Source organism: Hemicordylus capensis, chromosome 4 (genome assembly GCF_027244095.1).
Source record: "Hemicordylus capensis ecotype Gifberg chromosome 4, rHemCap1.1.pri, whole genome shotgun sequence".
NCBI classification, from domain to species: Eukaryota; Metazoa; Chordata; class Lepidosauria; order Squamata; family Cordylidae; genus Hemicordylus; species Hemicordylus capensis.
Genome location: NC_069660.1, coordinates 80,271,928 through 80,288,061, shown reverse-complemented (window position 1 = coordinate 80,288,061; position 16,134 = coordinate 80,271,928). Strand labels below are relative to the sequence as shown.

Below are 16,134 nucleotides of genomic sequence, written 5' to 3'. Positions count from 1 at the left end.
ATGGCTGAATGGGGATTTGAACTTGGGTCTCCCCGGTCCTAGTCTAGCACTCTAACCACTAAACTACTCTCTTGGATATGACTAAGCATGACACATACCACATGGACACATGATTATATGCCAATAGTACAGCAGTGAATGCCCATTGTTAGACTGTAGCAGTATAAATTGCATATCTGTCTTTTTAAAGACTATGGGCTGGTTCACAGGATCATTATAATGTCAAATTACCAGTAAATCTGAGACCGCTGAGCTGTGCACACACCCATGGCACATGCCATGTGAACTCCGATATCTTCACCAAGTAAATTTGTATAATCTCAGGCTGCCAGTTACGTGCATGCTGATGAGCAGACATGCATATATACCTAGAGCCATTGACATATAGAAAGATATAGATACCTGATACACTTTCCAAACATGATATAAACACACACATCCCTACTCAAATAAGATTATATATTAATAATTCCCCAGCAGTGCTCTGGGGCACACTAGGTTGCTGCAAGAGGGCTGAAGTCAGCCTTGAAACATTAAGCAACCATGGTTGAGGCCTCTTGGGACAGGAAGCCCTCTGCAGCTTTTCATGTCTTTTCTCTGCCAGTATATGGGCACTGACATAATCCCAAGGGAGGCAGTAAGACTGCATCTGGATTCTCTGATGCAGCTATACCACAGCAGACAGGCCCAGGGGAATCCCAGAAGCATTACTGCTTGGAAAGAATGCTCTCTTTGCTGAGCCATCACTGAATGAATATGAATGGACTATGTTTGCAAGAAGGATGCATATTAATCTGAGAACTGATAGAAAACATACACATACATCTTTTTGAGTGCATAGTAATGTATAGAATGAAAGAGAATCAACTTTGAGAAGAAGCAGTTTGGAGTAAAGAAGCAGCAGGCTGGAGTGGCTGTTTTAACACTTTCCCATCTGCAGCTGCTCCAACTCTCCTCCACCCCCTTTTCCAGATTGGATGGCAAGTGTATTTTGAATTCCATGATGGAAATGCTATTTGGGAATATATCAAAACTTGAGATCTCAATTAATCAGCCCACTGTTAAATGATATGAGGGAACAACCTGAGGATCTTGTTGTTGCATATTTGTTAGCAGATAATGATGCAACTATTTCATACGTTGTGGCTAAATTTTGTGGTCACCAGATTAAGAACTTCAAAAGAATAGAATACAACTTTGGGTTCCTTACTGTTAATTTTAAATTATGCCCATACACTTACGCCTTACCAATGCCGTTATTTTATTTTTATGTGTAATTATTATTAATCAAAAGCTGCTAGCCATTTATGTGTAACTGACTTTCTATTAATATTTTTCCTTTTAATTATGTAAAGATTTTTATTTCTTTTTTGGTCAAAGACCGTAAATAAAGTATGATGATGGTATTTGGGAAGCCATTTACAGCAGAACCACCTGGGTGAAGCACATCTCTGCTCCAAATCACCCCCTCCTAAAACTGCTCTTCCTCTTCAAAAAAGCAACCACCAGAGTTCTGATACATGCATTTTTGTGAAATGTGTAAATAGGCTAGGACAAGCTAGAGGCTAAAGAACAGAGGCAGATAGAAGTGATGAGATGCAACATTCTGAACTGTCTGAAAAAATTAAAAATCAACATAATGCCAGAGCAAGATGGCATCCACCCAGTGGCGTAACTAGGGAAAACGGCGCCCAGGGCAAGCACTGAAATTGCGCCCCCCCGCCGCACCCCCCCCGCCACCCCCCAACATACATCTGACTGACACACATGTTTCAGAAAACTTTTATTTTAAAATTTTAAAAAAATTACAAAAATTACCAATATCATACATGTGGTCAAGCTCCTATCTACCACTTCAGATTTATTTTTTAAAACTATCCAAATTGTGGGGCTATCATTAATTTGTTTGGATAGCTCAGGTTAAAATGCTGGAAAACGACAAATTTCAGTATGCTGGGGCTCATGAAATCCCCAAATATTATGCGGAGTTTTACTTGGAAAAACTAAAAGAAGTGCCTGTCTAATTCTCTGCTATGCATTGTAGCATCACGATTACATAAGTTTTAAAAATAAATGGAGAATTTGACTTTTCCCAGATACTCTGAAAATAATTATATGATATGCAGAGTAAACTGTGTCACTGCTTGGAATATATTCAGAAAGACAGTAAAAATGAGAGAAAGAGCAAGAAACTCCCAGTGGGCCTTAATACTAAGGATTTCACGTTGATTCAAAGACAAACTGACCATTAATAGCCATATTATTAAGACATCACATTTAACTCACTTATCACAAGAAGCAAAGAGAGAGCAAATGGATTCAATCTTAGCTCATAAACTTCAGCTCAGTATTCACAAGCCCTTATTCTCTGTACTTAGTGCCAATCTGAATATGTGTACAGTGACATATTATATTAATTTTTTAAAAAATTACCTGTAGCCCCTTTGGGGGACATCTTAAAGGCTGTGGGGGGTCTGCAAAGTTTCCCCCTCCTCCCACTGGCCTCTAGGGCCTCACAGGCACCATTTGAGCATGTGCGGTGGTCATTTTAAAAAAAATATATATATATTTTAAAAATGGCCATTGAAAACAAAATGGCCACTGTGCATGCTCAAATGGCCTCTGCGAGGCGTGGCATGCCCTAGGGCCTCACAGAGGCCATTTGAGCATGCCCAGTGGCCATTTTGTTTTTGGTGGCCATTTTTAAAAATTATTTAATTTTAAGAAATTGCGCCCCCCCTTCAAGTGGCGCCCGGGGCATGTGCCCCCCCTGCCCCCCCATAGATACGCCCCTGCATCCACCCGAGTGTCCTTAAAGAACTCAAATGTGAAATTGCCGATCTCCTTGCAAAACATAACTCTACAATCAGACTCTGTACCAGAGGATTGGAAAGTAGCCAATGTAACACCAATTTTCAAAAAGGAATCCAGGGGGGATCTGGAAGTTACAGGCTGGTTAGCTTAATGTCTGTTCCAGGCAAATTGATGGAAAACATTCTCAAGGATGAAATTGTTAACAACAGGCCCTGCTGAAGGAGAACCAGCATGGCCTCTGCAAAGGTAAGTCTTGCCTTTTTGAGAGGAGTTCTCTGAGAGTGTCAACAGGTGTGTGGATAAAGGTGATCCAGTTGATATAGTATACCTGGACTTTCAAAAAATTTTCAACAAAGTTCCTCATCAAAGATGCCTGAGAAAAACTAGCAGTCATGGGATATGGGGACAGGTTCATGTGTGGATTGGTAACTGGTTGAAGAAAAGGAATCAGAGGGTAGGTATAAATTGACACTTCTCTAAATGGAGGGCAGTAAGAGGGGTCCCCCAGGGATCAGTAATGGGAGCAGTGCTCTTTAACTTGTTCATCAGTGATCTAGAAGTTGGGGTAAGCAGCGAGGTAGCCAAATTTGCAGATGACACCAAATTATTTAGGGTAGTGAAATCCAAAAGAGATGGTGAGGAGCTCCAAACGGATCTCTCCAAACTGGGTGAGTGGCAACAAGATGGCAAATGCAGTTCAATGTTAACAAGTGTAAATTGATGCATATTGGGGCACACACACACACACCGCCACAGAAATCAGCTTTTATTTCGGTGAATGACCAGAACACAAAAAAGAGGAGAGAGAGAGAGAGAGAGAGAGAGAGAGAGAGAGAGAGAGAGAGAGAGAGAGAGAGAGAGATCATAAAATGGCAATATGCAGCTTGCATGCAATATAACAAAACTTGGCCACAGAATTAGTACTCATACTATCAAATTTAGACACTAATAAATCAAGATAAAAGTCATCTGAACGGCCAGGAAAAGACTTCAGCAAGGGTGAAATGAAATCTAAACGGGCATCCCTGTAGAGGTCACAGTAAAGAATAAAATGTGCAGTGGACTCAATAGCACCTAAGCCACAAGGGCAGAGACGCAAAACGTAAGGAGTCCCCTTTAACCTTCCCTTAAGAGCAGATGTTGGAAGAACATTAAGACGTGCAAGGGTCAAGGCACGCCTAAATTTAGGAAATGTTATGTGACTTAGGTAATGAGCAGGCTTAAGATTGTAGAGCTGGTTGCCTATAAACAAACCTCTAGGTATTTTGGAGGCTTCAACCTGTAGGTCAGTATCAATTATTCGCTGTTTGATAACCTTCATAGCTGTAGTAAAGCCCATCCTAGCGAGTTCTTCAAGTGGGATCCCATAAAGTTGAGATTTTATTTTGAGCGACCGTTTCCATCTCGAATCAAAGGAGTCAGTCATAGTGAGAGGGACTAATCCCGCTTGTGAGAACTTCAATTTTAACCAGAATAGGAAAATACATTTCCAATAAACCGATTCCAAAGTATAGAAGCCTGCCTCCCGTCTAATAGCAGCATTTGAGACACTATTTGGGACCTGGAAAATGGATCTAAGAAATTTGTCTGTATGGCCTCCAGAGGTGAAAAATTGCAGAAAGGGCCCAATTGTGCACCATACATAAGCTGTGGATGTACTTTAGCTGCAAAGAGTTTAATGGCAGCAGGTATATATGCAGCGCCCTTCGTGAAATAAAAAGATCTAATTAAGTTGGCCGAATGCTGGGCTTTCTGTATGGCATAGTTCAGGTGGGCCTGGCGGCCTCCCGAAGCATGGAAGACTATGCCAAGGTATTTAAATATTTTAACTTGTTCAATTAATTGGCCATTTATTTTCCATACATGGGGCTTGGGGCGTTTGGCAAATACCAGTACTTTAGTTTTTTGGTAGTTTACCTCAATGGCCTCCTCTGCACAAAAAGAGCTGAGTGATGCAAGCGCCCGCCTTAGACCAACTGGAGTCAGTGACAGGAGAACCATGTCATCGGCATACAGCAAAATTGATATATGTTTATGAGCCAGTTTGGGTGGATGAATAGAAGGAGCATTCATATGGGTTACTATGGAGTTAATATAGATGTTAAACAAGAGAGGGGCTAAAATACACCCCTGTCTGACTCCTCTATGTGTAGGGATTTCATCAGATAAGTGACCCCGTGCACTACAATGAACTCTTAGGGACGTATTTTCATGTAGCTTATAAATTAATAATAGGAGACACTTATCTATGGATAAATCCCTCAACTTAGCCCAAAGGCAGCCCCTAGAGATGGAATCAAAAGCAGATTTTAAGTCAATGAATGCCGCATAGAGGGCAGAGCCAGATTTACAAGTATATTTCTCAGCCAGGTGTTGGAGTATAAAAGCCTGGTCAATGTTTGATCGGCCTTCGCGAAATCCGGCTTGTTCAGGTGCCAGGATGTTATAGGCATCAATCCAGTCAGCCAGTTTTGTCAGGAGATGTTTCGCATATAATTTAGAAATAATGCTCAAAAGGCTAATTGGGCAGTAATTTGCAGGATCTTGTCTACTTCCTTTTTTATAAATAGGGATAATCAAAGCAACCCCTCAATCCTGAGGAATTTTGGCAGTATTATTGATAAATGAGAATAATGAAGCAAGAACAGGGGCCCACCATTCTAAGTTAGAGCGTATAATCTCAATAATGATGTGGTTGATCCCAGGAGCTTTACCGTGTTTATTTTGTTTGACAAGGGCCTCAATTTCTGAGCGCCACAACTTCACATATCACATGGTGATTCTCTTTATTTAACAAGGGGAGAGCAACTAGCCCTATTCACCCGCAGCAGAGTACCTCCAGTGACTGTTGCTGGTGTCTATCTTGTGTTTATTTTTAGATTGTGAGCCCTTTGGGGAGAGGGATCCATCTTATTTATTTATTTATTCTCTGTGTAAACCGTCCTGAGCCATATTTGGAAGGGCGGTATAGAAATCGAAATAATAATAATAGACTGTTGGTGTCTGAGCTGTCAGTGACTGACAGCTTGTTGAAACTGTCAACTCAATGTGCGGCAGCTGTGAAAAGGGCCAATTCCATGCTTGGAATCATTAGGAAGGGGTTTGAAAATAAAACTGCTAAGGTTATAATGCCCTTATATAAAACTATGGTGCAGCCACATTTGGATACTGCATGCAGTTCTGGCCTCTATATCTTGATAAGGACATTGTAGAACTGGAAAAGGTGCAGAAGAGGGCAACCAAGATGATCAGGGGCCTAGAGCACCTTTCTTACGAGGCAAGGCTACAACACCTGGGGCTTTTTTGTTTAAAAAAAAGATGACTGTGGGGAGACATGATAGAGGTCTATAAAATCATGCATGTTGTAGAGAAAGTTGATGGAATGACATTTTTCTCCCTCTCACATAACTCTAGAACCAGGGGTCATCCCATGAAATTGATTGCCAAGGAATTTAGGGCTGCTAAAAGGAAGGACTTTTTCACACAATGTATAATCAACCTATGGAGTTCTCTGCCACAAGATGTGGTGACAGCCTGGGTGGCTTTAAGAGGGGTGTAGATAAATTCATGGAGGAAAGGTCTATCGACGGCTGCTAGTATGAGGGCTATAGGCCACCTCCAGCCTCTGAGGCATGATGCCTCTCAATACCAATGGCAGGAGAGTAGCAGTAGGAGAGAAGGCATGCCCTCAGCTGTTGCCTGTGGGCTTCCCAGAGGCATCTGATGAAACAGGATGCTGGATTAGTTAGGCCTTGGGCCCAGTGTTCCCTCTAAGGAGTGCACATGTGCATGCGCTCACATGGTTTTTGATATCCACTCAGTTAATTTTAGATGCCGCTCAGGTTGAATCAGGAAGGCCCCACTTTGAATGCATGTGCATGCACACTGCCTTGATACTGCCGCTCAGAACAAAACTCATTCTGCACACAGATGAAAAAAATTAGAGAGAACACTGCTTGGGCCTGATCCAGCAGGGCTTTTCTTATGTTCTGGGTCCTCTGTTACACACACACACACACACACACACACACACACACACACACACACACACACCTCCACTGATCCATCTTATGGTTGGATCTATGATTCTATTATCTTCCAAGCAGTGAATTTTTGGAAATAATAGAATCATAGAATTGAAATATGTTAGAATTGGAAGGGACCTTGGAAGTCTTCTAGACTAACTTCTGCTCAGTGCAGGAAACTTTTATATATAGCTGTCCGGCCTGTTGGAAAATCTCTCTCTCTCTCTCTCTCTCTCTCTTTCTCTCTCTCTCTCTCTCTTCCCGCCCCACCCCCAACCCCCCTCCAGTACAATACTGCTTGGCATGGCTCACAACAATAACAAACTAAAAGTAATATAAAATATAACATGGAATGCTACAGCATCCCCTGACAGATAGTCCAGCCTGTTAGAAAATCTCCAAAGAAAGCCTTCCACTGCTCAAGGTGGACTGTTTGGCTGTTGAACCAGCACTTTCACAGTTATGTACTTCCTAATATCTAACCTAAATCTGTGTTCTTGTAATTTCAACCCATCGGTTCCAGTCCAGCTGTCAGAAGCAACAAAGAGTCTCCCATTCATATGCAACCAGGTCAGACCCTGCCTAGCTAAGGGTCATGCTTGCTACCACAAGCAAGTCATGGTTGCTACCACATGGTTGTGGTAGCAAGTCATGCTTGCTACCACAAAACCAGCTCTCCTCTCCATCTCCTCTCCTCTCCACACTTTACTTTACTTTACACCTTTTGTACTACTGAAAACAGGAACTGGAATGCTTCCAGAAGACAATTAGACTACTTGTACTTATTCAACTACTAAATTAAATTAACGTATATGGCAAAATACGGGCTCATGGAGAGAAGCTTTTATGAACAATGTCAATCAAGCTCCTCCAAGCTGATTACCTGGTCCTAGAATGGTCTATTTGATCCAATTATATTGTTTTGCTCTACGTTGTTTGTAGGAACTAAGCTGATTTTGCCAAATTAGAATTTGAAAATCAGTTGTGAGATATTTTGTGCAGAAACATTCACCTTTATTTGATAAGTAGAAAAGCAGCACCTGACAACATTTCATTGTAGCTTGGAAGCTACTTTATTGGTCTGTCTAGGTTTGCTGACCTTGCTTTGAGAAAAGTTCTAACTTTGTTAACATTTCCACAAATGCCCTCTGCTGTTTTAGACAGACAACACTGTAAAGTGCCTTTAATTTTTTGGTACTGTATTTGCGCGCGCGCACGCACACACACACACACACACACACACGTACACACACACTCTGCACTATATGTTTTCTTGCTCAGTTACAGGAAATATGCAGGAAAGGTTTTTGCAGAGGTTATTAAAAGATCATCATATAAACAACAGAAAATAGGATATTTGCTAGCAATACTATGGAGATTATTTAAACTATGAACAGCACCAAAATTACTTAATTACACAAGTAATTAATTCACACAAGTAATTAGTAATTAAGATTGCTTACAATATGAATACTGGGTATTAAATAAGATTTTATTATAAGCTGAGTACTGGATGCATTTCTACAATGTCCTTTAAGCTTCTGTTTTGGCAAATGGTTTTGATCTTAATCTGCTTTTGCTATATATCATATTTCTTGTTTGCTATGTCTAATGATGGAAGAAAACACATTTTAAGTGACCTGAATGGAGTCTTTTACAAATGCTAACTTGGCAAAGAGGCATTTAAAGTGGTGATTCTCTTCATTTAACAGGGAGAGAGTAACTGGCCCTATCCACCTCCAGCACAGTACTTCCAGTGACTGTTGCTGGTGTCTATCTTAAGTTTCTTTTTAGATTGTGAGCCCTTTGGGGACAGGGATCCATCTTTCTTTCTTTCTTTCTTTCTTATTCATTCATTCAGTCATTCATTTTCTGTGTAAACTCTGAGCCATTTTTGGAAGGGTGGTATAGAAATTGAATGAATTTCTATATTTTTCTATATTTATAGAGCCAGCGTGGTGTAGGGGCTAGAGTGCTGGACTAGGACCGGGGAGACCCAAGTTCAAATCCCCATTAAGCCATGATACTTGCTGGGTGACTCTGGGCCAGTCACTTCTCTCTCAGCCTAACCTACTTCACAGGGTTGTTGTGAAAGAGATACTCAAGTATGTAGTACATTGCTCTGGGGTCCTTGGAGGAAGAGTGGGATATAAATGTAATAATAATAATAATAATTAATAATAAATTAATAAATGAATATCTCATTTACACACCAAACTCCTGGTGACTCCTGATGACTACAGAGCCCTGTGGTTGTCTTTGATAGAATACAGGAGGGATTTACCATTGCCTTCTCCCACACAGTATGAGATGATGCCTTTCAACACCTTCCTATATCACTGTTGCCCAATATAGGAGTTTCCCATATTCTGGGAAACACACCAGCGGGGATTCAAAACAACAGCCTCCTGCTCTCTAGGTAGGTGGCTTCCCTGCTTAACATCTGAGTAAGTATGCTTACGGGCTGCCAACCTGAATGCGCTAGCCCAATAGCACTGCAGACAAAAAGCTGAATACGCTACCAGAAAGATTAAAGCCTTCGACTTACAGTTTGGAGTAATGAATGAGTTCCTTGATCCATTATCCAATTCAGGCTCTGCGAGAAGGAAGAAGGATCCTTTGCACAACTGGTAGAAGCTTTGAAGTCTAAAGGATACAAGATGCCAGCAAATGCAAAGGAGGAAACCCAGGCAAATGATCACTTCACTGAGAGATACTGTGCTCTCAATGGAAATATTTCTGCTAGTCTTTGACCATAATAAAGGCTGATTGATTGATTGAATGGAAATATGCAGAGCAGTCCTTTGCCAAAAAGTATGAATAGCTACAGAGTCCTTCTACACTCCAAGTCTAGGAGGAGAATGACTCATCAAGAGAATGGTATTGGGTGAGCACAGACCTTTCTTCTAGACTCAGTGGGTTAAGCAACAGTAATTAGGTGCCTCATACATGAGACAGGTTTGAATGCTGTATAAATAACCGCAGGTGAATTGACAATGGCAAAAGATGCAGTAGAAAAATGCCCTTTCACATTTTTTATGTGTTAACATAAAAACTGGCTGCCAACTACTAACAGTTATGCCTTTGAGTGGTGGCCAGGATGGGGATTTCCATGGGCCAATTGAGAGTAATCCTGCCTGTATGGGGAAATGTATTTGTCTTGTTTTTAGGACTCTTGTTTTTTTAAAATTTATTTTCACTGTGTGTAGAGAACGTCTAGGAGATGAAAAACAGGGCCTTCTCTAAGGTTTTTGGTGCCCTAGATGAAGTATGATTTTGGTGCCCCCCTCACATTCTGCTAAAATTATGTTCTGTACCTTACAGAATACAATTGTAACTGCATGGAGGGGGGCAGGGCAAGATTATACTTGGTGGCTGACGCTGTTTGGGGCAGGGGAGGTGCTGAGGAAGCAGGGGCATAGCAAGGTTGGAGTGGGCCCAGAGACAAGGTTTTAAAATGGGACCCCCTCTCACTGAAGCTCAGCTCATGAAGTAAAGAAATATTAAATGAGGCTGAATAGTGGTAACAAAAAGCATATATATAAACCTATGTGCCACAATAGAACATCATCCTACATTATTTTTTTTAAGGTTTTGTAAATTGTGGGCGATGCAAGTCTAGGTATTAGAGAAAGACATGCTGTTCTGGTAGCTCCAGGTCTTAACACTCACATCAATTTCGGAGGATGAATACAACTGAAGGAAGCCCGGGTGGGTGTGCAACTGGGGGCGTCAGTCATGTGACTTGCTTCGGGGGGGGACAAGGCAGTGGGCCCCAAGACAACTGTCACCCCTTGCCCTGTTATAGTTACACCCCTGTGAGGAAGCAGATTGTACATTTCCAAATTGATAAGACATCCCACTTCTGCAGAGGAGCGGAGGAGAGCTGTTCTTGTGGTAGCAAGCATGAATTTTCCCCTTTGCTATGCAAGGTCCACCTTGTTTTGCATTTGAATGGGAGACATGTGAGCACTGTAGGATATTCCCCTTAGGGGATGGGGCCGCTCTGGGCAGAGCACCTGCAAGCTTGCATGCAGAAGGTTCCCAGTCCCCCCCCCCCCCCCCGGCATCTTTAGATAGGGCTGAGAGAGACTCCTGCCTGCAACCTTGGAGAAGCTGCTGCCAGTCTGTGTGGACAATGCTGACCTAGATGGACCAATGATCTGACTCAGTATAAGGCAGCTTCCTATGTTCCTATGTTGCTGACCCACACCACTGTCCAGCTCCGTGCAGAGTCTGCCCCTGCTGTGCACCCTACCCCTGCTGATCTAAAATGGCCATCACAAATGCACATCAGCCAGCTGAACAGAGGAGGTGGCGCATGTGCAGACTCTGTGTGGACCAGGGCAGTGGAACAGGGAGCAGCGGTGGGACATTTTGTGCATTTTTAAAGATATATATTCTGCTTCCTCATTGCTCCCCCTGCCCCAATCACCACTGGGATCCACCACAGCTATTCATTGCAGGGGGCAGGGGCAGCGGCACCCATGCCCCCCAAGATTTGGCACCCTAGACAACCACCTAGATCTGCCTAGTGCACAGGATGAAAAACATAGTAAATCTTATATTTTACTAGCCCCTAGTCCAATGTTATGAAGTACTTGTAAAGAAATAGGTTGCCCTGAGCAGCTGTTCTCACAAGCAGGCAAGCCCGGGCTTGGCTGAGCAAGACCTTGTGCTGAAGCCTGGCGCTTAGAACTGTGGTTAAGGCTACAAACACACCCTTAATCCAGCTGCCAGGGATCGTGGGTCAGCGCAGGCTGCTTGCAGTTCATGCTGACACAGAGACAGGTGCCTAGAGTGCCTGTTCCCTTGGGGATCCCCCAGTACACTGAGCTCGGAGTGCAGTGCACTGTGGGATTCCTTGAGGTCGGCGAACGAGTCCCGGCCTCCGAGCGATTTGCCCTGCTCCACGCTGCATGCAACAGGGCTGATCTTGTGGAAGCATGCGCTCCCATAATAATAGTAAAAAACAATTGTCTGGGGGGAAGGCAAGGTTTCCCCCACCCACCCACCCACCTGCCCGCCCACCCGCCCAGTAGGTCATGTGAATGGCCCCAGAGACTAGTTGAAAGGCTTGTAAGATGGTTTAATATTGCATATGCTTTCGTGGGTGACAATCGACATCATCAGATACTGAGATGTTACTGTTTTAGATAGCACAGAGAGTAATAAAGATGCCTTGTGTGAACTAAATTTTTTCTTTTTTCTTTCTGGAAGGAGGTTTTAATGATACAAAAAGGAGTTATCGGAATCCTTTTCCTCCTTTCATCTTCGAAACTGGCTGAGTAGTAAGGGAAAGGCAAGATCTAGCTGTGGTTAAGGAAATTCTAGCCTGTGTTTGTGAAAAGCGAGAAAGAACACAGAGATGACTATCTTCAGGTCAAGCGTGTACCTGGGACTGGGTCAATGGCTTTGCCTTTGTGTTAAGAGGTAAATTGTTGCCTTTTTGTGTTCCTGATTGGGCAATACAGTCTGTAGCTGTTTGAATGGAAATTGTTTAAAGGGCACTTGGCCAGCATTCTGATAAAGCATGTGACCACAGTCCAGAAGAAGCATCCCTGCTGCAGAGAACTTCCTTAGCACCACAGCATCTATTGCACAAGGGGCGACAATGTCTATCAATCTCTCCTTGCCCTGGAAGTGCCCTGTGCCACCTGAAAATATGATCCTGAGGGCTGTGCAATAGATGCTGTGAAACAAAGGAAGCTCTCCACAGTAGGGCTGCTTCTTTCTGGCATACAGACACACACTTAGTTATGGCCTTTGTGTCTAAAGAGCAATTTTTACTGATTACTTTGGAAAAGAGAAAAACTTCATCAATAGTTCACTATGAATCCATGTCTATGCTTTTTCTCTAGGAAAAGCTGAAAACTTGTCTGGGGACCAGACTACCTCTGGGAAGCAGGTGGTGGTGTTACAGATTCTGCCTGAGTTGTGTACTGTATCTTTAAGATGCAAGTCTAGAAGGCCTCAGGATGAAAAAATCCTTAAACTGGGGGAATATTTTACATTTTGCATTTAAAGTCTGTGTAAATATCTAAGCTTATTATCATCTCCTCAGGGGTCTGAACAATCCTAGATCTAAATGAACTAGAAACTACAGAATGTCCACAGCTAAGCTATCACTTGTTTTGTTTTGTTTTTTCAAACCAATCCAAGTTTATCTTGGGATTTTCCAGTGAGTTGTTAGTAATAAATAGATGTGTTCTAAGTCACTTTTTACATCAGCCAACATAATACAACTTTTGCATAACTAGAGTTCTAGAACTGCACAAATGTTCCTTTGGAACTGAACATTTTCCCCCTGGAATGGCACAATTTTGGTCTGGTTGCACATTGAAAAAAGCCCCGAGGTGGCAGCACAGAATTGGGCTGTCAAGTTTGCTTTCTCCCCAGCATTCATGTAGACTTGCATGGAGTCCTGCCATTTCTAAAAACAAAAAACCCTCAAAAATTAGTAGTTATAATCAGTGTGAGTACTGCTTTTGCTTTTGATGTCATCTCCTTGAGCCACAGCCCTAAACATACCTTCCTGGAATAAATTCCAATATCCAAGCAACTGTACCCAAGTCAGGATTTATGGGCAAGACCAGGCAAGACTAATAGGCAAAAATCTCTTTGTAGGTAAGAATACAAAAAATTATACTGGCAGTTTATCATGTGGGCAATAGAAATGTGGCCTGCCAAGTGCAATGAGCCTTGGAGTACATTCATCTCCACTGTACCTATCCCTGGAGACCATTTCGCACTCACACAGCAGTCCACAGAACAGCCGCAACAATGTTCATGCTCAGCAGGAACAGCCCACTGGGCATGTTATGGCTCTTGATGAGCAGTTGGAGAAATCCCCTAGACACACAGCAGCCATGAGAGGATCTGGACATGATTAAGAGCAGAGATATGAGACCAATAGCTATAAACCACATGGTTTTGGTTTGTATTAACTAACTGAATTTGTGGCAAGTCCCAGATAACCTCACCATGTTGTACAGTAAGGGTTGTGCCTTGTACAGTCACCTACAGTGCATAGTGCAGTATAACCCGCAACTCTAGGAAATGGTATAGGCCAGTGGTTATTAGAACACAAGAGTTGTAATACTCTTTCTGTGAGTCATCTTGCCAAGGGATTCAGTGCACAATCCTCCACTCTACTTCTGCTGGCCATTTTCTTCTTCTTTCCAGCGGGGCAAATCCATTCCTGCCCTTCTGTGGCAATCTGCAGCTTCCTCACATATATTGTCCCCTGAGCAAAGGCACGCCTTTTAACGGCATGACTCTCTTCTGTCTAGCATGGGGAGAGCAACTGTCCCTATCCAACCCCAACACAGCATCTCTACAGTGGCGGCTGGTGCCTACCTTTTATTTCCTTTTAGATTATGAGCCCTTTTGGGACAACGAACCATCTTATTTATTCATTCTTCTATGTAAACTGCTTTGATAATTTTTGTTGAAAAGCAGTATATAATATTTGTAATAGTAGTATGGGGGTTATATGGGGTTATTATGGGTTTATTATTTTCTGGTCATTTCCTACTATTAAGGGTTGCTTTTTGCAAATCACCTGAGAGTAGTAAACCTATTATGTGAGTTAACAGTAACTACCAGTAAGTTTGCTTTATTGGCAGCCCAGACCTTTGGTTCCACTCTCCCCTGGAGTGTTCCCAGACAGCAGGCTTAAACATACCCAGGAGAGGGGTATCCTAGAGTGAATCTTAGCCAAATAAAAAAAAACCTACGCAAAAAGTGGATTTGTTTTTAACCCGTGACACAAATCAATCCAAGCTCCAACACACGGAGGGGAACCTGAATCATGTATGGAGTGTTCTCTGATATATCTCATGGACTTCGGGGTAAATCTGGCCGATATGTGAACGCACACCCAACCTCCTGGGGGTGAACTGAAACAAAGTAAAGTCACCTTCTGGAAAAGCTCTTGGGACTTTTATGCACAGCAGGTTTGACCGTGGGTTTACAGGGAGGTTTTATTGCAAACTCAAAGTTATCCCAAAAAACCCATTGCAAATAGTGGACTTTTAAAACCCAGATATAAATCGCAGTGAAAAACCCGAATTGTGTGTGAACAGCTCCCCAATAACTCGCAGGGATTTCGGGGTAAATCTAGCCGATATATGAATGCATCCCCTCCATTCCGGAGGAGATTAAAGGGCTTCAAAAGCCCCATGTGAAAAGCTTCCTAGTAGTAGTGCAAACAGTGGCTTGCACAACTGCAGTTAAAGTCATCTTATGTTCTGCTAGTAGGACAGAGCAATTCATGTCTGTCTCACTTGCTATGCAAGCCCTGTATCGTATCAGGCGAAATAGTTGCAAGATTGCACTACGAGTTCTTGGGAGTACAAAACCCTGCATAATGTGGGGCAGGGACTGTAGAAACCAGAGGAAAGAGTTGTGGTATTCAAGGACAAGACAGAGAAGTTGAAGCAGGAATATTAACAGTTTAATGGGATATATATTATTTACAGAGAGGCAAATGCATCCTGCTTTTGAATGGATTAACCAAAAACACCACATCCCTCCTTTCTCCCCAAGTAAAATACTGATGCAGAGCACACATCAGGCTTCAAGCTCAGATGATGATGACTCCATACCCAGTGACAATGTCATCCCATCCTTGTTGCCAGTGTAGAATCCAGAGAAAAGAGTTGTGGTATGCAAGGACGAGACCATTGAGTTGAATCAGGAATATTAACAGTACAACGAGATAGATATTATTTACAGAGAGGCAAATGCTGTCTGCCTTCAGCGCTCTTGCTGCTCTACTCCAGGATGGGAATAAAAGTAAATAAAGCACCATTCAAAAGCTGGCCTGGATCAATGAATGGATTAACCAAAAACACCACTGGGATCATTTTTTCCTGGACTTCTAAACCCTGCCAGGGATGACTCCAAGGGTTAGCAAGGGGTAATGGGTGCTCCCCCTTTCACTCCACTAGACTGGAACTTGTCAGCACCATGTCAGACAATACAGTCAAAGTATATTGTGGTCCTACTAGCATGAATTAATTATTGTAAGACCCCCATTGTTTAAAGAAATCTCATTCAGAACTCCTCTATCCAGAACAAGCTGCAGAAGCCAGTGCAACCAAGAGACTCATTGTTTTGCTGATAGAACTGTCACGAGTGCTTAATTCCTAAAGAGGGAAGTGCTTCAGATCTTACCTATGAACACAAGTCAACCTCTGACTTGGAAGTCCATTTCTTAATCCAAGATGAGGGGGCTAGTTGTTCAATGGTGAGAGAAAGCACTGTACACTTGTTGAAAGATGCTTTCTCC

At 42.5% G+C, this 16,134-nt stretch overlaps 1 protein-coding gene across 4 annotated transcripts in view; it reads right to left on the bottom strand.

Annotated features, from left to right (window-relative positions):
- CSF1 (colony stimulating factor 1) overlaps window positions 1–16,134 on the bottom strand; it is a 107,908-nt gene that overhangs the window by 37,905 nt on the left and 53,869 nt on the right. The window contains exon 3 of one of the 4 annotated variants that reach the window (XM_053250242.1): window positions 9,388–9,435. The exons of 2 other annotated variants lie outside the window; for them this stretch is intronic. In XM_053250242.1, coding sequence (XP_053106217.1) covers window positions 9,388–9,435 — 48 coding nt within the window. Of the gene's footprint in view, window positions 1–9,387; window positions 9,486–16,134 lie in introns of all 4 variants that reach the window. One more of the 4 variants, XM_053250247.1, reaches the window with a different exon arrangement.